Source organism: Durotheca rogersii (genome assembly GCF_024521655.1).
Source record: "Durotheca rogersii strain YMJ 92031201 chromosome Unknown GGS23scaffold_3, whole genome shotgun sequence".
NCBI classification, from domain to species: Eukaryota; Fungi; Ascomycota; class Sordariomycetes; order Xylariales; family Xylariaceae; genus Durotheca; species Durotheca rogersii.
The window spans coordinates 1,707,757-1,730,659 of NW_026251234.1; the positions used below are offsets into that span (position 1 = coordinate 1,707,757).

Consider the following 22,903-nt stretch of genomic DNA (forward strand, 5'->3'; position numbering starts at 1 on the left):
ATGGATGGGGGTCACGGCGAACGGCGCTACGGATGCGATGCTTCCCGCGAGCAAGCGGGAATCGGATTTCGGACCCGGGTAGGGGAGAGGAAGAGAGAACGGGGCGGACGGGCGGGCGGGCGCGCTGTGCAGCGCGGGAGTCGGCGTGGTATGGTGCCGGTTACTATCACGGGGCGTGTGTGAGTCTGCCAATATCGTCGCTTACTTGCTGATTTGATCTTGCCGTCGCGGCTGGTGGCCCAGCCATATATATATGTACAGTTTTATTCGATGCCGGTGTGTTTACTACGGGTGCGGAGAGGGAAGGGAAAGGCTCAAAAGGTTCCGGAATCATAATTGCTTGACGATCACGGTTAGTTTGGGGGCGTTCACTCGAGGGCGTACCGATCTGCGAAGAAAGTATCTCCAGCCGTAGTTTCCGACGAGTGGGAACTTTGTCATTCTTATCACTACTTCTCACAAACAACATGTGGTTCTGGCTAGATTCCGCGGGTGCTTATGTCCCCAGTCTTCCTCTCACAACGGCAGCATCCACGCGGTCACATCGTGTCATCGTATATCCCCTGTCTTCCGAGCTTAATTGCATTCATTATCTTGTGGAATAGATGTTGGGCTAGCCATTGTCCGATACGGGCCAGAAGAAGGAAAAAAATTCCCAGTCCAGCCCCCCCCGTCCCAGCCTGACGCCGCAACCATAGAAATGCAGCTCAGCCGAAGCAATCGAGTAGTACCCCCCCCCATTAACTCCATTGAATTTCCGTGATGTTCCATGCTCCGTCCATGAGAAGGTGCGAAAGACATTATTAACCGAGCCTCGGGGAAAACGGGCACTACGGAGAAAGACATCCATTGTTAGGAGTTAGGCAGTTATCACCGGTTCCAGAAAATCGTCTTAGTATCGCGTTGTCACCCCCAGACGCGAAGGGGGTTGATTGCTCCCGGCCAATCCCGCGAGAACGGCAAGTATTTTTAGCCACCCAATCGCGACGCCGTTAAATTTGACGAGACCTTGAGCTTGCATATGCTGTCAAGAGCGAGCAAAGGGAATAACACGAAGATAGCCGGGGGGTGGTGCCTGTCTGATTCTTCCGGTCGCGCGCAACCGGTGAGATACGAGTCCTGGCCGCAGTAGTTACGCCGCGCCGTCAGACATGGTTGTGTGTCTCGGTTCATTTTTGAGTGTGATGCCTGCAGAGACACCGAGACGGGGCTCAATCCATGTAGAAATCCCCCTTGAGGATGCGCTCTTGCATGTGATCTGGCTTGGGCCTCTCGGGGGGCTTAGGCTTCACAGCAGCAGCCTGCTGGGGAGGGGCAGGCATGTCGGAAACGGACTTGGCTCGGTCGTGGTAGCCGCTCTGGCGAGGCGGGGAACCGTAGGCGCTGGCTCCGAAAGTTGGGCGATGGCCTGAGACGCTGCTTTCGGCGCGAGACCTAAGCTGCTCAGACCAGTTATAGCCATTGTCTGCCCGAGCAGAAAAAGAGTCAGAAGGTGCTCTGTAAGGTAGTGTGTTGCTTGCCTGAGAGGTGCTCGCCCGTCTGGCGGCGTCCGACCAAGACGGAACACCGATACGCTGGGGATGCGAAGTCACGGAAGGGAATCTAGAATGCTGGGGAGGCATACCAGACGATCCGGGGCTGCCAGTGCGCAGGTTGCGCATAGCCTGGGCGCCGAAACTCATGCGGCGAGCAAAGGGCGAGGTGCCTGTTTTGGCAGCTTCTTCGTCATCGACAGCACTCTCGTCGATGGAGTCCGAATTGTTGGTGGAGATGCTGCCCCTCCGAATGCCAAACGGGGCCGTTGCCGAGTTGGGAGATGCACCGGACAGGCCTAACGTGGTAACAGAGAGCCGGCGGCGCTGTTCCCGTGCAGCAGCAGAGGTGGCCGATTCGCGGTTGTTGCTAGTGGAGATCGAGTTGCTTCGGTGAAAGAGGTTAGAAAAAGCGGCAGTGGTGACGGAGCCGCGGCGGTCATTAGGTGCCCCGTTGTTGGGATTGTCGCCCGACATCATGATGGTAGTGGTAATTTCAACGTTTTCAGCAGCAGGTTTCAGTATGGGTAGTAGAGGCAAGAAAACTCCGGGGGACTGGCGTGTCTTTATGTACCTAGCAGGATCGCACGATGGGCCGCGGACAGTGCATGCCCAGCCGCAGCGGTGGTATGATGTGGTGCTAAAGTGCTAGCGGAGGGTGAAACAAGAGGCCAACTGCGTGGACTGATGATGGTATACGATCGAGACCTGATCCCGGGCCTGGGGCGGAAAGCAGCAGGAAGACGGGCGGCAGTGCTTGGGTGGAGGGGGCCCTGAGACGAGATGTGTAGTTTCTTTGTGGGTACCAGCACGAATGATATCGTCCTTTTGAGGAGGAGGGACGACTCGGATACGACAATAGACAGGCGATCAGGCGTCTATCTTTCCTTTGACATGACCAGAGACGGGCGCAGGCCAGCTCCAACGGTAGCGCGTCACGACAGCCAGCTCAACAATGGTTTCCACCCTGCGTAGTATTTGGAGGCGCCGTATCGAGCTTGGCTGACTCGGGAACACGCCGACGACGATCAGTGCTCGCAAGACTCGAGCGGGGTAATCCAGACCGCCAGCGGCGATTTCAAGCGTCGACTTGGCCGAACCGAATACTGCTTTGGATATTGTCCAGGGCGGCGCTGGTTGGACTGGAGAGGGCCGGGAGCAATTGGAGCCCGGGGGACGCAGGACTGGGTACGGAAATACGAAGGCGAACCGGGGTAAAGGATTAGGGATGATATGCTATCGGCGAGGATGTTGAATGGGTGGGCTCGACATATGTAGGGGAAGAGAAACCTTACGGGGGGGACGGGGATGGTGGGATCGATTGATGGAGAGAGGGCTGAGATGAAGAAGTGGGATGGGATGGGACAGATGGGCGCTGATATCTACATATGTACGATGCCTCGACCAACGCTTGAGGTAGGAATGCTGTAGCCTGTAATGCGTACGAAGTTAGGTTGTAGTAGGGGGAGGTACCTGTACCCAGGGTTGCAAAAAAAAGTTTTTAAGTTCAGCCCGAACTTAACTTAACTTAAACAATTTCGAACTTAACTTAAACTTAATATAAAAACTTGAAACTTAATTAAAAAAAACTTAAAAAAAAACTTAAATTATAATAATTTTTAAAAGAAATTATTTTAATACTAATTATAAATTAAAATTTAATTATTATCTATATAAATATTTACTTTATTTTTTATTATATATTCTTATATTTATATTAATATGAAAATTATTTCTATATTTTTATATTTTTTTGGAATTTTTTTATTTTTATTTTTATAATTTTATAATTTTTTTTTATTTTTTTTTAATATTATATAATAAGTAAATAATCATTGTTTAATTAAGTAACAAAGTTAAGTTAAAAAGATAACTGAGATGTCTTAGGATCCACAGCATGCTAGTTTAATTACAAGTTAATATGTTTTATTACTTATACTATTCGATACTTAAGTACTGAACAGGAGCAGCGTAGGCACGCTGTGATAGAGGCACAGAAACGGCTACCCAACTGCCAACAGCCGGCCTAGTGCCGATTGAACTAGATCACAGCTGTAAACAGCTGATTAGTTGATCAGCTAGCTGAAAACGGCAGCTGGGAAAGGAACAAGAAAAGAAAAGCTACTAGATGATAGTCGAAGACATATCAAGAAACGAATAAATTATAGATTGTAATGTCTACAGGACTAAGTCTAATCGATGAAAATCTAGGTGCGAGACTCATATGAATCTTCACTTAAAAGGCTACGTAGCCTAGTCCTACCGCACCACTACATTATATGTTTTTAATCGTTGATTTCGCCGTCTACGCCTTCGCCTTCTTAATTCTTGTTTCTTGTTTCTCCTAGCTGCTATTTACAGCTAGCCGGTCACTAGATACAATTACCGTACTACCATCGCAACTAATATTCCTGTCGATCGGCACCTAGATAGCTGTTGGCAGCTGTAGTCTTTCCGAATAAGCCCTTCCCGACGCCGTTCCTCTTCGTGATGTCTACGATCGTAACATTGGAATAAGTTGAGATGTCTCCAGCGCTCTCATAAACACACCCATTCAACGCCAGCAAGCCACTATGTCAACGCGAATGCCGCACTGCAGCCGTACCCGACTAATGCTCAGGTGCACTCTGGATGATATTAATGGCCTCGTCGTTAAGGATGCCTTCATTGACAAGAGCGCTTATCACCTGCGTCAGCCAAGTCTGACAATCATTGAGCTGGATTCTGCCGTGGCGTTGCTGAGAGCGCTATTAGATCTCTAGACGATTCTCGAGGGCTATACGGTTTGATAACTTACAGAGCTCGATGCCGAGACGAGGCTAGGTCCAGGAGCAGGAATGGCGCTGGCGACTGACTCGACTTTGTCCGTGGGGGTGTCATTTTCGGCCCTGTCGTACTGTCCAAGACTGGCGTTTGGATCAACAATATGGCGGCTGCTGACTTGGCCAAGAGCGATGAGTTGATAGCGCCTGCTAGTACGGGATATGTCATAGTTGTGCGTAATCGTGGTCCGGAATCCCTCGGAGACGCTTCCCTCAACGTGAATGCGTTTGCCGACATTCGGGTTGTCCTCACCGGGAATCCAGAGGCACCAGTGAGCCTTGAAGGGACGTTGGTTGAAGACGAGTAGGTAGATAGTTCGAGACATGGCTTTTAGCGAGCCGGACGGAATCAGCTCGCATAAGCAAGGGATGAGCAGAAAGACGAACAGAGAGGTGGCAAAGAGATGAGCTTGGGAGAGCAGGCGCAGTAGCGGGCTGTGCTTAGTAGTAGAACCCTCGTTGGCACCAGGACAGGTGGCCTCCGTTCGAAACGGAGAGGTGCCACCATATCGTGTATATCGCGTATCACGATCACTATGTGGAAGAGCCTTGAACAGAGGGGAAAGCTTGATGTAGGAAATAGTAATCTGAGCGCTGACGCGGCTCTATGAGCTCTACTATATAGGCTGGGTTTGGGTCCCTGCCCTTTCTAGGGGCTAGTGCTTACTTACTTCTTGCAATATCTTCCTCCCCCGGAATCGGCGGCTCCGGCCGTTAGTTGAAAACGCCCAGGATCCAGGCACGTCTTAGCTGAGTGTTTCTTCTGGTTCCCGAGTGCTCTCCTGGTAGACGAGCTACTTTACTTCAGACTGCTGGCGTACCGTTGAGACTTTTATAAGGGCCTGGCGGCAGCTAAGGCTTATCGTAAGGATCCCCTACGGCCCGTCGAAGGTTCTAGACGCTGAAGGGTGCACCTTCCTCCTTTTACCCCCTCGTATAGATTTATTTCTTTAATATTGAAGAGGAACAGCGGGGGCACGCTGTGAGGGAGACCCGAAAGAACAAGAGGCTACCCAACTGCCAACAACTAGCCCAGTGCCGATTAGACAAGATTATAGCTATAAGTAGCTATAATCAGTTAATCAGCTAGCCGAAAAGGCAGCTGGGAAAAGAAAAGACTAGAAGTAGGTAGCGACAGAAGGTATATTAAAGAATGAGTAAATTACTGTAAACTACGATATCTATAAAATGTCTACCAGATGAAGATTAAGCGATGAGAATCCAAGTATGAGATATATACAAATACTTATCGAAAAGGCTACGTAGCCTAGTTTTACCATGCCACTATAATATTTTAAATACGTATCTAAAATCTTACAAAAGCCTAGTTCTACCACACTACAGTAAATATATAAGAACGAAATTAGTATTAATAAAACACTTTAAATATATAAAAAGAGTTATATAGTAAAAAGCTAAGCAACAAAACTAAAAATTATATAACTGTTATAATATTATGATTAATAAGTTTAATTAATTTTCATAGTATAAATACCTGTCACGGAGCAGTTGAACCAGCCTATATAAGCCTACATACCGCAAAGCGTGAAAGTAGGCGTCTACGTTTTACGTAACAATACCTTTCATTATTAATATAGTAGTTGAAAAAGAAATGCTTAATTAAGGTAGTCTGAGGGGTACTCTGTGGAGGGGTAGATTAGCTTACCTAGGTACAAAGCGATATTTGCGCGCGAAACTGTTATCGACGGTACTCACATTCTACCTCACTAAAATGTCTGAGGATGACTCGCGATTGTTACAGAATGCCCAGCAGTCTGGAGACACCGCAGAGAAGACCATTGAAAACGTAGATTTTCAGGACTCGGGATTTTTCACGAGGCCTGGCTCCCCGGTACGCCGCCTGCCAACACCCGACGAGGTCAGAGCTGCCGCCCGTGCAGCACAGCAGCCCCAGAACTTTGACCATCCCTCGCCAGTAATATTCCCATCACTTGGGCTGCTGGTGAAATATGGAGGCGGAGTTCGGGTTGCAGAAGCAAAATGTTTACGTTTTATTCGGCAGAATCTGCTGGGTCGCGTGCGTATTCCCGAGGTGTACGGTTGGCGAACGGATTCCCGTCAGACATTCATCTACATTGAGTTCATCGAAGGGGACACACTAGAAAAACTCTGGCCAACTATGAATGACAAGGAGCGAACTACTATTTGCAGTCAGCTACGACGCATGGTCGAGGAATGGCGTGGACTGAGACAGGATAAAGCTTTCTTAGGTATAACCTAACTCCTCTAGTGCCACTACTTTCTTCCTCTCGCTTTCGCCTAATATCTTATTTGCAGGAAGCATTGAAAGCGGGCCTCTACCAGACCGGATCTTCGAAGGCGCCCCGGAGACTGCTGGACCTTTTCTGTCTCTGCCGATATTCCATGACTGGTATACAACTGCGATAGGGCCGAATAAGTTTAATTGGGAAGGCAAGAAACCACACCCTTTTCGAATCAAGTTCCCGGATAATGGCCCCATTGTCTTTACGCACAGCGATCTTCACCCCAGCAACATCATTTTATCGAAAGACGCGGGACAGCTTCTTCACGTTGCTGCCATTATCGACTGGGAACAATCCGGATGGTATCCTTGGTACTGGGAATATTGCAAAGCGCGATGGACTTCTGAGGTTGGAGCAGAGTGGGACGAGAGGTATTTGCCTCAATGTCTCGATGTTGATGGCGTGAGTTCCAAGTTAGACGCCTGCGATTCTGATGGCTTAAGTCTTTATAACTATTGGGACTATTTTGTGCTGGCTCGAGGGGCTTAATATTAGCGATAGACTGTACTGTCATAAGTTATACCTGAGAGTTTCGCGAATGAATAACTCCTTCAATTCAACATCGACTAGCACGAGTTATCATGCATGTTGGTATATATTAGACAACTCTCCTTAAGACTATGAATGTACAATTAACCACCTTATTCCTAGGCTTTTCATATATAGCAACCTAAGAATGGTAAATATTTATTTTATAACTAGATAAAATTTAAATTAAAATCTTTAATAAATGAAGAAAAATAAACTTATAAGTATCAAAAGAATTTAAATAAAAATTTAAATTAAAAGGAAAATAAATAAATTTAACAAAAGTATAAACTTTAAGAAGTTAAAATATTATTAAAATAAATAAATAAATATTATATTTTTATTATATTTAACTTATAATAATGTAAGGTGCTTTAGTTTTCTTTTTCATTTTAGTAAGTTATACTTGTATTTTATATTAGCCTTGTTACATTACGGCTAGGTCGATTTCCGTCAGTTGCGCAGGGATCCTCGGATTAACGCTGCTGACTCTGGAGGCGAGGAAGGAGAGGCGGAAGAAGCGGCGGCAGCTCGCTAGCCCGCTGGCCAATTCCAGCTCAGTACCCCTGGGAGGCGAGTTGGCGTGGCCAAGGGTAGGAGAGGTACTCATAGGTACACGAGGAGCGAGGGAGTGAGGAAGGCAGGTAGGCATGTACCTGCCTACCCTAAGGCATACCTAGATATTACGTCACCTGCAATCTGGAACGGCAATCTGGAACGAGGAGGAATTGCGGGGTGAAAAGGGACCATCGAAGCTGCTTTATTATCTGATACGAGGCTACTGATGTACTCGTAATTCGCCGACTTGGAGACAATCTCTACGCTGTCCTCAATTAAGTCCCGTCCCAACCGCTCTCCACACGCTGCCTTCATACCACGGCGAGTTCTCTCTTCTCTCCCTCTCCGATGCTCTGTCTCGCAAGTACATACCTAAGCTATACCTACCTGCATCCATCCACACCTCCATACGCACATTTATATGCGTACACGTAGGTATACGTGCACACACGTATGGACCCAAGTAAGGGAGAGACGGGCGATGGAGAGGACATCTTCCCGTCGCCCACTGATGTCGGCGACTGCTAACCCATTCGCTACCATCGACAATCGACAAGGAGGAGGCGTTCCACCGTGTCCGCTGACCCGCAACGCCTGCGCCGTGCCTCCTCTTCCAGGTGTGTGTAGGCACACGTCGGGATGTCATGTCATCCCTTCTGAGCCAATTGCATGTGCAATTCGTTGTCCAACTCGCGTCCTATCATCTGATCTATAGTACAAACGTTCGATCCCTGAAAGGCCACCCCGCCGCCGGCCCCTCCTCTTTTCCTCCTGCCATCCCTACCGTCTCCCACAGTCCGCATCCGTCAAAGAAACCAACCCACCCCCCGCGAGCACGTCTATCTTGCTCCTCTCGCCTATGCACAGTACCTACATACCTAAATAGCGTAGGTGTTAGGTGTGGCGAGTCTGCTACAAAGTGCGACGGTGTCGGGTTATGGCTGATCGTGCGAAAGAGGGGGATGGGGACAGGGACGGGGACGAGGACGCGACGCCGATCTCTTATCTTCAAGTCATTATGATGCGGCACGGCGGTTGGGGTCGCATCGGTGTCGACGCGGTCTCGATTTGGGCGTGATGGCCTGCACCTGATAGGCCCAGCTATACAGGCAGCGAGCGGCCTCCGATAGCTCAACCCCAGATTCTGTTCCGGAGGGGACGGCTACGCATTACAACGCGCAACGTAGTAGCGCCCTGCACGCGCACCACCACCACCGAATATCATACCGTCACTGGTACACACATACATATGGCCGCCCGCCACCTCGTTTGCCTGCACACCTCAATCGCTGGGGTTGGGGTGCAGTACGTTACTACAGGTAGGTAGTGCGCACCTCGAGAGCCGGCGCTGACGGCCCTCGGCCATGGCCTCCTCCCTCCTCCCCAGGAACCTTCCAGCAAATGTACGCCTCGATGAATACATCACCTACACCTACCTACCTCTAGCCACGTTCGAGCACTGGCCTCCCTCCGGCATGCAGCTTACTGCACTATATATGTATACACCCAAATAGACGACGGTTAAATCCCCCTCGCTGTGCTGTCGATAGCCTTGGCACTTCTGCGGATGGGGAGGGAGAGTGGGTCGGGCTTGCGGCGCGAGGGAAAGGGCACTCTCGTCGTCGCGTTGTCGTGCGCTTATGGCAAGATAGCCAAGTTCCCGGCGGGCTCCCCATCCCCATCCCCTTCGTACGCGGTCACCGTTGGCTAGAAGTACCGACGTGGCAGCACATAGGAGCCTGCGTGAGGAGGATTCCGTCCCTAAGAACCGGCCGAACATAGTAACCTCCAGCCGGAGATGCCCGAGTCCGCGCGCGGCCTAAGGTTGTAGGCAGGTATGCACATACCTACGCGACGCTCGGGCGAGGCGGCGACACGCCGTGGCTGTCCGTGCACAAGATAACAGAGAAGCACCCGACCGGTGCGCAGCGGAGGCCATATGCGAATTGTTGTTACTTGGATTATGTCTACCTACCTGCAGATGTCGCTTATGAGACATGACTCGCCTGCCCGCCCCTTATAGATCTTACTGGAGGTCTCCCTAGTCGAGGCCCGTGCAATTACGCCGGCGGGCTTGGGACGCGTATGGCATGGGGTCCTCCCCAATCGCTAGCCACTTCCGCCTTCGATCCCCGGGAATAGCAAGAGGGGGGGGAGGGTGAGGGCTATGTGCTGTCAATGCTTCGTCTTGGAGCAGGTAGTCTTAGTTGCATCGTTAGTCCAGCAAGGGCGGCGGGAGCCTGAGCTAGTTTCGTGACGATTCATTTCTTGCCCGAATACGTGGTCGTATTCGAGCAACTATGTATTCGCCATCCTTACGGTTATCGCTACTAAGTACAGTCGCATTTGTTATCTGTGTATGTAAGATGCGTCCCTCCGTCTATCGACGCCAGAAGCCTTCGAGAGCTTCCGCGACGCCGTGGCTTGACGTGATAGGTATTTCGTGGCCGCCCGGAAGAACCGCGAATTCGACCCCCTCGGATCCTAGAACTTTCCGGACGTCTTCTTCTACCTCGTCCTTGACGATGACAGGGTCATCCTCGCCAAGGACCATTAGGACCTTTCCGGCCCGGAGCCCCGACAACAAGAGCGGGGATTCGATCCCCGCGATCCCCTCCTCGCTCTCCGCTTCTCGCGCTCGCCTCCTGGCCCTGGCGAGTACGGTAGCCAGGAAGCCCCAGTCCTCCTGCGGGGCATAGATAGGCGCGTTGCGTATCGTGCTCACGAAGGCCCCGATGAACCCGGCGTGGTGATCGACTTGCCACCGCACGATCGAGGCCACCGTGACGCCGGGCCGGGATCTGGAGATGGCCGCGGCATTGAAGTCGTCACCCCCGTTAACGTCGCCATCCTTAATTGGTAGAAAGCCTGGCTTCTTAACCTCAGCCGACACAATATCCACATCATCTGCCGCGCCTTGCCCCAAGCGGGGAAGTTTTCTTCCTCCCTCTTCCTGCTTCTCAACGGCAGCGGTACTACTAGTAGTCGTAGTCATGGTAGTGGTAACGCTAGGCCGAATCCTCCTACGTACGAGCCGCCGGACCAGGAACTCTGGCAGCAGGCCCATGTTGTACAGAAACCGGCTTTGCCAACCGACGTGATGCGACCGGATGAGGCCGGCGCTGGCCACGAGGGCGAGCGAGCGCAATAAGTGTGGGAAATAGCGCGCGAAAGCGACGCAGAGGGCGCCGCCGAGGGAGTATCCCACCAGATGGAACCCGCCGGACGACGCTGCTCCCACTCCCGCCGGCGTCGTCCACGGTAGGTTAGACGATGCGAGGACGAGGAGGATCTGCGTCGCATATAGCCGCGAGTCGTAGGGAAGATCGTCGGGCGCATCAGAGTACCCACGACCGAAGAGGTCTGCGTAGTAGTGGGGACGGTTAGGGCGAAGGGCTACCACCAGATAGATAATCTCTCGTCTCTCTTACTTTACGCCGTCGTTCTGTTTCTCCCGAGTCCACCCCTTTCAGGGGCTAAAAAGCAAAGCCTGCAGGGCAGGAGGAGGGCATTGCTCAAGACAAGAAACACTAGTGAAACTCGCATTCACATACCGAATACCATGACCCGATACCCTCTCCGGGCCAGTTCGTGGGCGAGGTCCCCGAGGGCCACCGCCGGCGTGCTGATGCCGTGGACGAGCAAGACCTTCTCCCCGGTCTGGGGCCCCCACTCGTAGACGCGGATCGACCCGTACGGCGTCGCCACGTCCCGCGCGGCGGGCAGCGCGTCGGGCGGGTAGGGCAGGTCCACGGCGGCTCCGTCGTGGTGTTCCGAGACCGTCGCGCGCGGCGCGGGCGAGGGCGAGGGCGTGAAGGGCCGTCGGCGCCGCCGGCCGCGGAGCTTCGCGCCGTCCGGCGGCGCGTGGGAGGCCCAGCCAATCAGCAGGTGCAGCGCCGCCGCGGCCGCGGCGAGCACCGCGAGGCGGGACAGCTCCGGCCGCGTCCCGAGGAGGCCGGCCAAGAGAGCGGCGAGGCGTGCCATGCGCGGCGGCCGTGGGGGGGGTAGGTATGCCCGCTATGCCCGCTATGCCAGGCTCTGCTAGTATGCTAGATGCTAGGTAGTCGGATCCGGGAAGCGCACGATGGGCGATGGCGGGCGAGGATGCGATGCGATCTCGAAAAACGGCGAGGAGCGCGGCGGATATAGATGCTTCTTACGAGAGGAAACAGTTATTTATCGGAGAGCCTCGGAAAATGGACGCCGGGAGGAGGTAGGTAAGTAGGCAGGTTAATAAACAGATTTGCTGGCAGCAGCTACGAGAAGCCAGAAAAGTATCAGATCACGGCACGCTGCGAGAAATACCTACGCCAAGCATGCCGCCGCGAACCAATGTCACTGCGGCTCCGCCCTTCGCCTTTTTTTTTTCCTCGTCTGCTTCCTACCTAAAACACCGCGAGCCAGAGAACCGAGCGAGCCGATGAGCCTCGATAGGTACATGTAGTAATACCTATAATCTACCTTCCTATGCATGCACCGGTCCTTATCCCCGGAATAATACCCTCCCTCCCCCCGTTTGGCGAATAGCCAGCCGGCTTAAGCCGAGACTCGGTCGGTAGGTAATAATAACGCAACTCATCAAATACCATACGTAGGTAACAACACTGCTCAACAGAACCTCATGTTCAAAAGCAAATATCCTCGTCCGCCCCCCCCCTTCTCTCCTCTGCGCGCTTTCTTGGACAAGACGTGTCGGCCACGCGGCGGACGCCAACTCGCCCTCCGCGAGGAAGAGCTCGCTGGCGTTGGGGAAACGGCGCGCCGAAAGATGCCGACGGGGCTATTGCTACTGCGGTTATGAAAGTCTTGCCTCGCGGCCGGCCGGATAGTTGGCTATTATCCCCGAGCAACGCGCGGGGTGACACGACCGTCGGCTTACGAGTCCAGGTGCCGTCCGGAGAGTGAGAGCCTCCTTGCCCCCCCAGCAACCGCATGCGCTCTGCCCTAGCCAACCCTCTCACCCACGTCGCAGTCGCGCCTCTTTCCCCTATGACTGTTTCCGCCTCTGCCCTCACCTTTCCGTGAGTGGACCTAGATGTGCTGTTCTCGGATGCCGTGCGGGAAACCGACGTACGGGGCGGAATCCCGTCTGCCAACGAGACCCGCCTCTGCCACGTTGCCTCTCGCGGCAAGTTCCCGAGGGCGCTTCGACCGGCTCTAGTAGGTATTATGTGCTCCGGGTCGATATCCGGACACGTCGACAGAGTGTATGTGAGATGGCTGGCACTCTTCGGCGCATCAGTGACGGGTTGGAAAGGGGAGAGGCGCGTGACATACCAGGCTCTCCCATTCGGCGCGGCGCTCCAAAGCCTCGACGGTCTTGCCGTTAGCTTCGCGTGTCTGGCGGTGCTATTCCACAGGTCCTAATACTAGTATACATAGTACCGATAAGTTACGAGACTCTTCACTTCCCATGTCGCCCCTATTCCGATTCTGGCGGTCCTCGTAGAGGGCTATGCGGTGCGGTACTGCCAAGAACGTCTTTATTACAATAGGTAGGTGAAAGTATAGCACACTGCGGGGGCGAGTCCCAGCTCTGCTCCGATCGCCAAGTAGAAATAAGGCTCCGTGACGCATAGGAAGCTGTGATATAAGCTCGCCTCTCCCAAGTCGGGATTCGGTCTAGGCGTCCAGGTATATTTCCCATTAGTACAAAACGAGCTCTGTTTGGGCCGTCTATTACATCCTCGAGCCTTACGCAACACTCAAGAAGGCAAAGGGCTCGCCATCCTAGCATAGGGGGTCGATCGGGCACGGCTAGCATTGGTTATGTACCTATGCGGTATCAAGAGAATAATAGATCAGCAGGTTTCCCGATGATCTGCAGCGGGGCTGGGTAAAGCACCATCGAGTCAATCTCGCACCTCTCGCCGCCAGAACCCCTGGAGATATCCAGTAGCGGGCTCCTCGAGCCATGTGCTCATCGAAAACACAAAGACGTCGCATCCTAGGTCATAACGCGTGTGGTCTCGGCCGTCCCCGATGACCGCCTAGCGTTACGCAAGAACGTAAACGCCTTCGCCAACCTGCGTCTCATCCCCTTTTGGCTACGTAGCCGAACACAGGCCTCCGCCGCGCCAGCTACGACGGGTTAGATGACGGCACCCGCCGCGACCACGCAATGGGGGGCGCAATGCTAAGGCCGAGGAGGAGCGAACGCCCCATAACTTCTCTTGCTTTCTGCGCGGCACCACCCTAACACCCGCGTCTTCCCCCTCATCCTTCCCGGGCAATACGACGCCGTCATCGATATATCTCCGTGAGCGATGGAAAGTACCGAGGGGAGGCGGTTCAGGGGGACGTGTGTGAGGGGAATGTGATGACGTTGGGATGAAATCAGGTTATCGTCCCGATTCTCGCGGTCGACGGCCTGCGCGTACGTGACCCTCTCGCTCACCAACCCGCGTTCCCCCGAATATACATCATCGGTAAAAGAGGATTTCCGTGTCTAGCTTCACCCCTTGTAGGTCCGATCGATTGCTCCCGACCGGCCCCGAAGCGTAGCGGGGGGAGGAAGGGGACGGAGAGGCACGGAGATGAGAGATCGAACTGAGAAGCAGGTGTATATAAAATATCTAGAGCCCGTAAGCTTCTGTTCTCTCGTTCCCGTGGCTTATGCCTGATCAATTTCTTAGCTCTCCAGCCGCCTTCTTTTCTAGACATCTTATACCTTGTCGCGAAGACGTTATTCCACAAAGCGCGCAGACACGTCAAAGAGCGGTGGACATAATAGACATGCGATACACTTACCCCGACTGTGAATAACATCGCCACGATTTCCGTCTATCGTGCGAATAAGGCTCCGCCCGTCCCTCAGTCACGGCGAAACCCCGTCTCTGTCAGTGGGCTAGGTACTCAATTTTCCGATGGCAGAGCCGAGCGCCGCTGAAAATTAAAGATTGTAGTTATAAAGGCATATTGGGGGTGTCTCGTTCCTCTCCCAAGATGAACTGTTCTCCCAAGACGACCCGGAATAACGCGCCAACAAGCACCGTGTGCCGGTCATTGCTCGTGTTCCTACTAGTTATCTCCCGCAGAAACCTTCCTTGAACCGCGGTTCTGCGAAGAGGGCTGAGATAGAACGTCGACGGGAACGGGGAGGCATTAAGGATAGGTCGATTTCTACCCCCCCTTCCCCTCCCCTCCCCCTCCTTCCTTTATTGCCTTGACTATGTCCCGAGCGCAGGACCGTGATCGATCGTGATGAGCGAAGCCACGTAAAGAAAGACACGTTTGGCCCGTGGACCGCCCTCCGTATAAGAATAAGCGCCGACTCCTTCATACCCTAACTCGCATCCTTCTTTTCCGCTCTCGTTTTTTTGGTTAACCTTGAGGGGAGGGAGGCGGGAACGCCCACTTAGCGCACGGCGCCCGCCGCCCGCACGATGTAGGCCTGGATGAGGTCGCTGCTGCAAGTGCCGTGGTTCAGGATCTCGCTCTTGAGGCGCAGCACGTCGTCGCGCAAGCTGCCGGCGCGCGCGCGCAGCGCCCGGTTCTCGAGGCCCAGCGCTCGCTCGCGCGCCTGCAGCTTGGTCGCGCTCTGCCGCGCCTTCTGCCGGCACTTGTGCGCCGCCGCGCGGTTGCGCTCGCGGCTGCGCTCGTGCTTCTTGGCGACCCCCGCCGTCGTTGTCGCGGGCGCGAGCAGCGCTCTGCTTGTCGCTGGAATCGTCATTGGCATGAGCCCGTCGCCGGCGAGAGAGATCGGATCCCCGACGTTAGCACCTGGGTCTCCGTTGGCGACGAGAGGCCCGACGAACTGCGGATGGCGCTCGTTTAGCCCGCTCGTCGGCTGCGCACCCGCATAATGGTGATAATCGAGCTCTGAAGTTACTAATCCCGGCCCCGTGCCGCAATCCTCGGTGGCGTACTCGGCGCTTAGCTGAGCTCGGTTAACATTTTGAGGGGGAGAGAGAGGGAGGGGGAGAGAGGGGGGGGGGGGCCTGAAGGTTGACCCTGCCGAGGAAGATCGCGACGGTGAGAATAAATCCCCAGAGAAACGCCGGGCGTTTGGGCTATGGACATGAGAGCGAGGAAGAACGCACAATGTCCACGCCGCGGGGACTCTGCTGGCGCTGGTCCCGAGCGGCTTGTGGACTTGTTCCGTAGGATCCTGCCGCGTCAATATCCCGCAGGAATCCCCAGAATTCAGAGTCGAGAATGGCCACCTCGCTGAAAGTCGACGAGAACATTGCTAGCGACCATTGAAAGGTGCCGTTTGCGCAGTCGTCGAACTTGGCCGTGGTGTCGAAGGCCATTATCAATGCTCGTTGCCAACCGATTGGAATTGGCAGGAGGAAGAAGGGTTGGGAGGGATTTCTTCGAACAAGTACCTAACGTATAGGTATTTCTATCGGGTACTCTGGACAGCGGCGCGGGGGCTTGGAGGCACATCGCATTTGCCGTAACCGTCGTTGGCCATCGATAAGGGGGTGGTATAGAAGCAAAGGGAGAGAAAAACGAGTTCCCGCATCGACGTGGCTGGCTCATGTAGGACAATTTCTTCGTCGAGTCGTATCCGCCACTAGGAGCTGTTCTACGCAATGCAGCACCAACAGTACCCCATCCCGTCTACCAGTGATACAGATGGGATAGACAAGCCACACGATGCGTGGGGAGCGTTCTTCAGGATTCAACCCGGCCAACGAGGACGCCTACCCCTCAAGCCACGTCGCTCCACAGCCGCCTTTCGAGGCAATCTTTCCCTCTCGCTCGCGTCTCACACGTCCACCAGAGCGCATTTCTAGGCTGGGATATGCGAGCTCTCTGGATTTGACATCACGCCGAGCCAGTCTCACGGCAAAGGCTCGCCAGGCTGCCCAAGGTCGCCACCTGCAAAGCGGTTCTAACCAGTATCCTAATCTCTGGACCCTGCAAGGACATCGACGATCGCAGAGGGTGCCGACCGAGCCGTTCCCCGCACCTGAGCGCTACCTGGTCGCACATTGTCATGACGCTTCTTCTGCCTGGGTGGCGAAGCTTTGGAGAACCGAACAACACATAGCTAGGCCTATCGACGCTTTAAACATCCGCTGCACATTTGTTAGTCTCACGTTCCAGGCGATAGAGGCTGTTTTTCTTTCCTTGTATTGATCAACGACGACAGGCTGCTTAGACTTTTTTTTATCATGTAGTCTTCAAACAGTCTGACCGTGCACGGGTTTTCCTCAGTTCATCAATCCTTCCCATGTCAAGCCAGGCTGGGGGTTCTTCCTCTATTCCGCGGATATCTGAGATCCTTTACCATCATCACCCAACACGATTCACCCCAGCGAATCCATAATGAATAGCATGCACCCAGCCACTGCAGCTGCAACCCCGCCACTAGAAGCCAGCGGTGAGCTACCCATAGCAAGTAGATAGATCGCTAGCTTCGTCGCTCCCAAATTCCCGCCTCTCGGTGTAGAAGCATATTACGCCCCAAAACGATCATGTCTCGAAGGACAATGAGACGGGCTATTATAATCCTGTCGACTGTACCAACATGGCGATGCTCCACCGAGACCACTGAAACCCCCCGAGCAAAAAGAGCAGGTACCACCTCTCGAGTTGCTAAACAAGTCCAAAATCCAACACTGTCCCCGTAGGATGTGAGAAAACCTCACTCCCGAGCAAAAAGCCTCCAACGGTGGTATATGCGCCAGACATAAAAAGCAAAGATGAAAAAAGTAGACGAATATACATCGGTATATGTGCCGACCATGTAAAATAAATAATACATCGCGCCTCATATGCAGAAGAATTCATACCGCGCAAACATTCCGTCAAGCTCGCATCCAGCGCTGGGATGGGATGAGGTCACATTCTAGTTTCCTCTCGGAGACGACTCTTGGAACCTTGCTGGTTCATCATCACGTTTCCCATAAACATCGAGCTCTCTCTCCTCTTGGATTTGTACGACTGGTCATACGCGGCTAGAGAACCTTCTGCGTAATCCTGTTCGTACGAGGATCCGTAATGCGGGCGATCATAGGTCGGCGGTCTCATGCTAGCCTCGTGGCCGGGCGGCGTGGCAAAGCTACCCTCGTAGGCTGGGCGCAACGACGCTTGGGATCCCGGCTGGGCTAGGTAATGAGGCTCGTAGGACTGGCGAGGCGGTGGTGTTGCCGTCGGCCGCAACCCCCCGCCCGTAATAGCAGGAGGTGGGGTGGGAGTGGACCGTTGATGCACCTGTTCCATGAGTCTTTGTCTATGCGGCGAGTCCGAAGCCCCTGCCGTCGACGGTCGGGGCGGTTGGGGGTCCGACAGTGTCCGCGAATCTGTGTCGGATATGGGAGAAGGAAGCTCGTACTCTTCGGGATCGATTCCGAAGATGCCCTCATAATTTTGTAGCAGTAAAGCAAATACAGGAGCCGGAATGTTTAGTGTGGGCGAGAAAACGATGCCAACGTTCCGCACAGTCATCTTGTTCGCATCTGCGTGATTGATGATCTTGATCAGGAACGCGATGAGATACTTTAGTAATGTTTCGTTGGCTAGCGGGAGTTGGCGAACGAGCTCGGCCAGGGACGGTATCTTCTCCCCTTGATTTTGCATTTCGGTCACCTCGACAAACTTCATGTGCAGGTCCCGTGTGAGGATGGTGGTAGGAAGCTCGCGGAGGTATAGTTTCAGCAGGGAGGCAACGGCATGGATGTCGTAATACGTGTTATCAGTGAGCAGGTTAACGTCACTCTCGTTATTAAAGCGCTCGCGCAGTTGCTTGATCACTACGTTAGACCCGCTGAGTCGGAAGATGCCCTCCTCGCGGATGGCGTTCTTAGCATCAAGATACTGAATGCAGCGGTATACCACTGCCGGAAGGGGGACATTAGCATCAAGCGGACCGTTGAATCGCACAGCCTCGGCGAGCGGCGCGCCGAACACCTGCCGAATCGGGCCGCGTTGCTCAAGTTGAACTGAGTTAGTGACACCTCCATTAGAAGAACCGTATAGTGGGTCCTGGTCGTCGGTCGATGACCGGGTTCTCGGGCCAAACCCGAAGAAACTGCGCTTTCTTTGCTTCTTTTCCTCGGGTGTAGGGCCGGGTGGGGCCAGACTCGCCTTACTACCCCAAGACGATGAATCAGGTATGGGCTGAGGATCTTTGGGGGCAGATATGGTGTAAGCAGGGCCATTCGTCCTATCCTGAGGCTCCGGAGTTGCGGGTTTGCGATGTCTCGGGGCGCCCTCCGGCGTGTGACCCTGCTTCGCTGAATCGTAGCTCACTCCGATCAGACCATCCTGACTACTGCTCCGTTGCCCTGCGTGCTTCCCTTGTCCGTGTGGCTTCTTCTTGGAGTTGGCACCATTAGAATTCGTGGTGCCTCCCGCGTGATGTCGGTCATGGGCGGCGGACGGCTGCGACTCCTCTTCGTTACCATCGCGATAGTCGATCCAACGGAGCAAAGCATCAACCCACTGATCACGCTCTAGGTCGCTTTCAGCGCATAGCACGTGCTTCACGTGGCTGCTAGAATCCTTTTTCTTCGGCTCGAGAACGAGGAATGCATGTCGATATTGATTATCCAACTCATCGCCGTTGGGACCAGTAGCAGGAGATCCATCGTTGGTCTGGGATTGTTTGCCGATCTGAGCGCTCTGAAGTTTGATAGTCCCCAGATGAGCACCGCCAGGTGCTTCGTAATACTTAAGTTGAGGTCCGTCAAGAACAAAGAACCGAGCCTTCCACCCGCCGAAGTTTTTGCCTCGCTTCGTCAAGTAGCCGTTCTTGAATGGTCTGCCTCCAGGACCCTTCTTGAGGATACTAGTTGCGCTGCTTGGTTCGTTCGCAGTCGGCGCCTCGTCGTCGTTGGGTGGGAGAGCATTCGTTGACAGGTATCTGCATAATTCTAGGGCGACTTGGGTGTCAAGAGGTGTATTGAGAAGTTCGTCGAGGTATCGGTCCAAGACAATACGACGGGCATCCAACTTGGCTGGGGAGTGTCCGCTAAATAGAGACCTGTCGGGAGTCTTGGCAGTGAAAGACGCGCATTGCTTCATCCTCTGATCGAGCTTGGCGAGGGACGTGCTGTCTTTCTCCACTCTCCATAGCTCGACACCTTCCGTTCGTGAGATGATAGCTAGTGTGAATACGGGATCCTCCTCCAGTTGTGTCAGGGATAGAAGACTGGCTCTCGACGGCTTCATGCGAGACGAGGCAACTCTGACCTCAACGGAAAGCAGGGCATTCGGGGGCAATAATAAGTCGGGGTATTCGTCAGTGACGAAACCTCTATAGACCTCTGTTCTCTCAGCGGGACTGTCGCCGAGTGCTGTGGAGTTAAGCTGGGTGGATGGATGGTTAGCCGCGGGAGTGTTCGGAGGTAGGGGAATCGGCTGTCGGGGAGCTCGCGGAGAGAGGGGCATGGGTCCCGCCCCAGCGATGCGAGGGGATCCGAGGGGTGAAGGCATTAATGTCCTAGATGGCATCGGTCTCGGACTTGCGGGTAAGCCAGGACTCATCAACTTGGGAGGGGGAGGGAGTATGATTTCCCGAGGATCGATGTCATCCATGACCTCGGCGAGAGACGCTGAAATCTTATCAGACCCCAACGCCGGCTGAGTGCCAGGAGTGCGAAGCGTTGGCGGGCCGCCATTCTTCGCAGGTTCCGACGCCGCAGAGACAGGCGTTCCCTTCTGACTACCTTTCTTACTCTTCTTAGACAGGCTTCGGGCTTCGGCCTCCTTTAACGCGAGGATCTCGCGTTCCTTATCATCCTCCTCCCTGGTGCGCCTTCGGCCCCGTTTTTCTGGTAGGGGCAGCTCGTCGACTTCTAATAGAGAATCATAGTCCGAGTCGGAGTCATTATCATCTTCCGGCGAAATCGAAGCAAGGACTTTTGACTCCTTATTCAATTGTAGAGGCGCAGGTGGGGGTTTACGCGGGGGCGGCGCCGATGGCGGTGAGAATTGAGATTTGCTGTGATCAACTTGCTGCGTTGCTTCGGTGACTGACCCTACCGGAGGGTGGGCCGTCGGAGGCTTCGGAGGCGGCATTCGCGGGGGTTCACTCGGATGACTTCGAGAAGGGGGCAGCGAAAAATTGATGGGGAGTTCCCTAGGTGTTTCCGACGCCATCTTGGCTTCCTCGGCTACACGATCCTCCTCTTCACGATCAAAGTGATCTAGCGCGTGCTCAGATGCCTTTGGCATGGCATGTGAAGGATCCAGGAGTTCGCCAACGACCGACGGCAATCCACTGTTGCCCTGGTCGGCTGGGGGCGTGATCGGGTAAGGCGCTAGCGAAACATCAATAGGAGAATGCTTCATGCTGTCCGAATCTAGATTCGACGGCGACGCTGGCGTCTCGGTCTCCTGCTCTCTTGGTGCATTCACGTTAACCCGCGGAATTTTCGGTGGGTTTAACTGGACAGCATCAAGCCTCCGGCGCTCGTCGTGAGCAGCCATCACCTCCTTCAATTTTTTCCTATACTTCTCTTTATCCTTCAAGGCCCGCTCCAGATCCTTGTTCAGGCCGAGGATCATGGCTCTCTGCTTGTCAACCAGTCTCCACAACTGCGCGTTCTGCTGTGATTGAGACTGCTTCTCCTTCAAGAGGTATTGTATGACGGCTTCAGGACTGCCTGCTGCCCTGATTAGATTGGCAACATCCACGGTTCCGGACGGGGCATCTTGCGAGCCCTGGTGCGAGTGGGTTCGCGACGAGATTGCGGATATCGCGGAATCGATGGACGACGTCCTCGGGGCGCCAGAAGAGGCGCCGAAGTTGGATGCTATGCCGCTCGCCATCGTGGGAAGATTCGTGGCAACAGAGCCCACGAGAGGCTTAGAGGTCGCGGTCAGGTTGGAAACACCACGAATGTCATTCGGAAGGGACACGAGCTTCGTCCTAGAGTGAAGAGCAAATCAGGTTAGGGGTACGCAGAATACAGGCTGCAAAGACAGACACGAAGGAGTGTTGAGTTCCAGAGAAAGGAAGAATTAATACGAACCCAAAGTTGGAAGACACGGGCGAAACTGGAGAAAACCCCCCTGCGTGGTTAATAACCCCCAGAAAGCCGGAATCCTTCGCCTTATCGCCAAGGGAAGGAGAGTATCCCAACGGTTCCTGCGAAGGGGGTCGGTTGGCCGAAGTGGCCGGGAATGACGAGTGTACGGACTCGGGAAATATCGCACGAGATGGGCTCGCACTGGAAGGCGGAGAGAGAGCCGTGCTCGTTTGTAGAGGGCTGGGAGCTGGAGGCTTGTGAGGTCTAAGAAACAAGTGGGGGATTCTAAGTCAGCATTGGGAGTCGAGAAGTGCACACCAAGCGGCAAGGCACGTCTTGTTTTTTTTTTCTTCTTCCTCAACCAGGCCCAGAAGTTCCGCAACAGAGAGACTAGGGAGTTGGGGGAGGGGAGAGAGAGAGAGAGAGCAAGAATAAGATAAAAATAAAATAAAACAGACTTGACAAGTCCAAATAAAAACTGGTAAAATAAAAACGGGAAAATGCTGCTCCACTCGACGTTCCATAGCGTGCATCGAGGTAACAAAGACGGCTCGACAGTGTGGTTACTTAACCAGCCCCCAACGCGATACCACCAGACAGCGCCATACAAATAAAGGGAGATAGATGCAAGGTATGGCGGTATTATTACGAAGAAGCGAACCGGGGGCTTACTTGGTGCCGGCGGCTGTGGACGGCGACGGCGGTGGGATAGAATCGGCAGGAGGAGGAGGATAGTTCACGATGACTCGACCTATGGTCGGGCTGTCCTCTTGCAGGTAGGAATCTGCTGGGCTCTCGCTCCGCTGGAGGGTGAGATGCGACATGGTCCACAATGCGAAGAAAGGGTTGATTAGAGAGAGGGCGCGAGTAGTTCAAGGGGGCAGGCAGAGGCCAATCGGCGTCGGGAATCCGTCCAAGGTCAGAGCTTCTCATTCGAGACGCCCGGATGACCCTGATTGACGCCGCATATAAACGGACCAGGTTCGAGGGCGAATATTGAGACAGCTAAGCGCGGGCGGACACTTGCGGCAAGGGAGCCTGTCTGCGAGACGCAGCGCACTTCTCCAAAAAAGACACGGACGAACGACTTCTCCCAGCATCCGAACCACGTATTCATGCCAGGGAACCAGAAAGGGGGGTGGAAGGGAGAGGAGAAATAAAATCAAGAACCTAAGAGGAACAAGGCGAGTACGGCTAGGTAAGGTAGGTCGGTAAGTAGGTAGGTATGTATGTAGATGGGTTAGGTACCT

The 22,903-nt window shown here is 53.8% G+C and overlaps 6 protein-coding genes across 6 annotated transcripts; 1 reads left to right on the forward strand and 5 right to left on the reverse strand.

The window, feature by feature from the left end:
• Nucleotides 1–1,211: 1,211 nt before the first annotated feature.
• On the reverse strand, nucleotides 1,212–2,009 carry GGS23DRAFT_603034 (uncharacterized protein; the record flags this gene model as incomplete). The annotated part of the gene is made up of 1 exon (XM_051519421.1): nucleotides 1,212–2,009. The coding sequence occupies one exon, from the start codon at nucleotides 2,007–2,009 to the stop codon at nucleotides 1,212–1,214; it is 798 nt and encodes a 265-aa protein (XP_051375522.1).
• A 2,132-nt stretch (nucleotides 2,010–4,141) lies between these two features.
• Nucleotides 4,142–4,680, reverse strand: GGS23DRAFT_593547 (uncharacterized protein; the record flags this gene model as incomplete). The annotated part of the gene is made up of 2 exons (XM_051518044.1): nucleotides 4,142–4,270; nucleotides 4,330–4,680. The coding sequence occupies 2 exons, from the start codon at nucleotides 4,678–4,680 to the stop codon at nucleotides 4,142–4,144; spliced, it is 480 nt and encodes a 159-aa protein (XP_051375523.1).
• Nucleotides 4,681–6,005: 1,325 nt separating this feature from the next.
• GGS23DRAFT_552170 (kinase-like domain-containing protein) lies at nucleotides 6,006–7,319 on the forward strand. Its single transcript, XM_051515390.1, has 2 exons — nucleotides 6,006–6,585; nucleotides 6,653–7,319. The coding sequence occupies exons 1-2, from the start codon at nucleotides 6,087–6,089 to the stop codon at nucleotides 7,126–7,128; spliced, it is 975 nt and encodes a 324-aa protein (XP_051375524.1). The 5' UTR covers nucleotides 6,006–6,086; the 3' UTR covers nucleotides 7,129–7,319.
• A 2,685-nt stretch (nucleotides 7,320–10,004) lies between these two features.
• Nucleotides 10,005–11,501, reverse strand: GGS23DRAFT_552174 (Alpha/Beta hydrolase protein). Its single transcript, XM_051515391.1, has 2 exons — nucleotides 11,280–11,501; nucleotides 10,005–11,088 (listed from the first exon to the last, which is right to left on the reverse strand). The coding sequence occupies exons 1-2, from the start codon at nucleotides 11,287–11,289 to the stop codon at nucleotides 10,106–10,108; spliced, it is 993 nt and encodes a 330-aa protein (XP_051375525.1). The 5' UTR covers nucleotides 11,290–11,501; the 3' UTR covers nucleotides 10,005–10,105.
• Nucleotides 11,502–14,775: 3,274 nt separating this feature from the next.
• Nucleotides 14,776–16,154, reverse strand: GGS23DRAFT_290604 (uncharacterized protein). Its single transcript, XM_051512638.1, has 2 exons — nucleotides 15,768–16,154; nucleotides 14,776–15,604 (listed from the first exon to the last, which is right to left on the reverse strand). The coding sequence occupies exons 1-2, from the start codon at nucleotides 15,978–15,980 to the stop codon at nucleotides 15,083–15,085; spliced, it is 735 nt and encodes a 244-aa protein (XP_051375526.1). The 5' UTR covers nucleotides 15,981–16,154; the 3' UTR covers nucleotides 14,776–15,082.
• A 1,013-nt stretch (nucleotides 16,155–17,167) lies between these two features.
• Nucleotides 17,168–22,764, reverse strand: GGS23DRAFT_290546 (RhoGAP-domain-containing protein). The gene is made up of 3 exons (XM_051512637.1): nucleotides 22,326–22,764; nucleotides 21,657–21,917; nucleotides 17,168–21,553 (listed from the first exon to the last, which is right to left on the reverse strand). Exons 1-3 carry the CDS (start codon nucleotides 22,475–22,477, stop codon nucleotides 17,521–17,523), a joined length of 4,446 nt encoding a protein of 1,481 aa, XP_051375527.1. The 5' UTR covers nucleotides 22,478–22,764; the 3' UTR covers nucleotides 17,168–17,520.
• Nucleotides 22,765–22,903: the final 139 nt, after the last annotated feature.

Coding starts and splice junctions, on each gene's coding strand:
- GGS23DRAFT_290604 (XM_051512638.1), bottom strand. CDS start 15,980: ATGGCCTTCGACACCACGGCCAAGTTCGACGACTGCGCAAACGGCACC. Junction 15,605..15,767: donor GTCCCCGCGGCGTGGACATT/GTGCGTTCTTCC, acceptor AACCGAGCTCAG/CTAAGCGCCGAGTACGCCAC.
- GGS23DRAFT_552170 (XM_051515390.1), top strand. CDS start 6,087: ATGTCTGAGGATGACTCGCGATTGTTACAGAATGCCCAGCAGTCTGGA. Junction 6,586..6,652: donor ACAGGATAAAGCTTTCTTAG/GTATAACCTAAC, acceptor TCTTATTTGCAG/GAAGCATTGAAAGCGGGCCT.
- GGS23DRAFT_290546 (XM_051512637.1), bottom strand. CDS start 22,477: ATGTCGCATCTCACCCTCCAGCGGAGCGAGAGCCCAGCAGATTCCTAC. Junction 21,918..22,325: donor TCCACAGCCGCCGGCACCAA/GTAAGCCCCCGG, acceptor CTTGTTTCTTAG/ACCTCACAAGCCTCCAGCTC. Junction 21,554..21,656: donor CCCGTGTCTTCCAACTTTGG/GTTCGTATTAAT, acceptor TCTTCACTCTAG/GACGAAGCTCGTGTCCCTTC.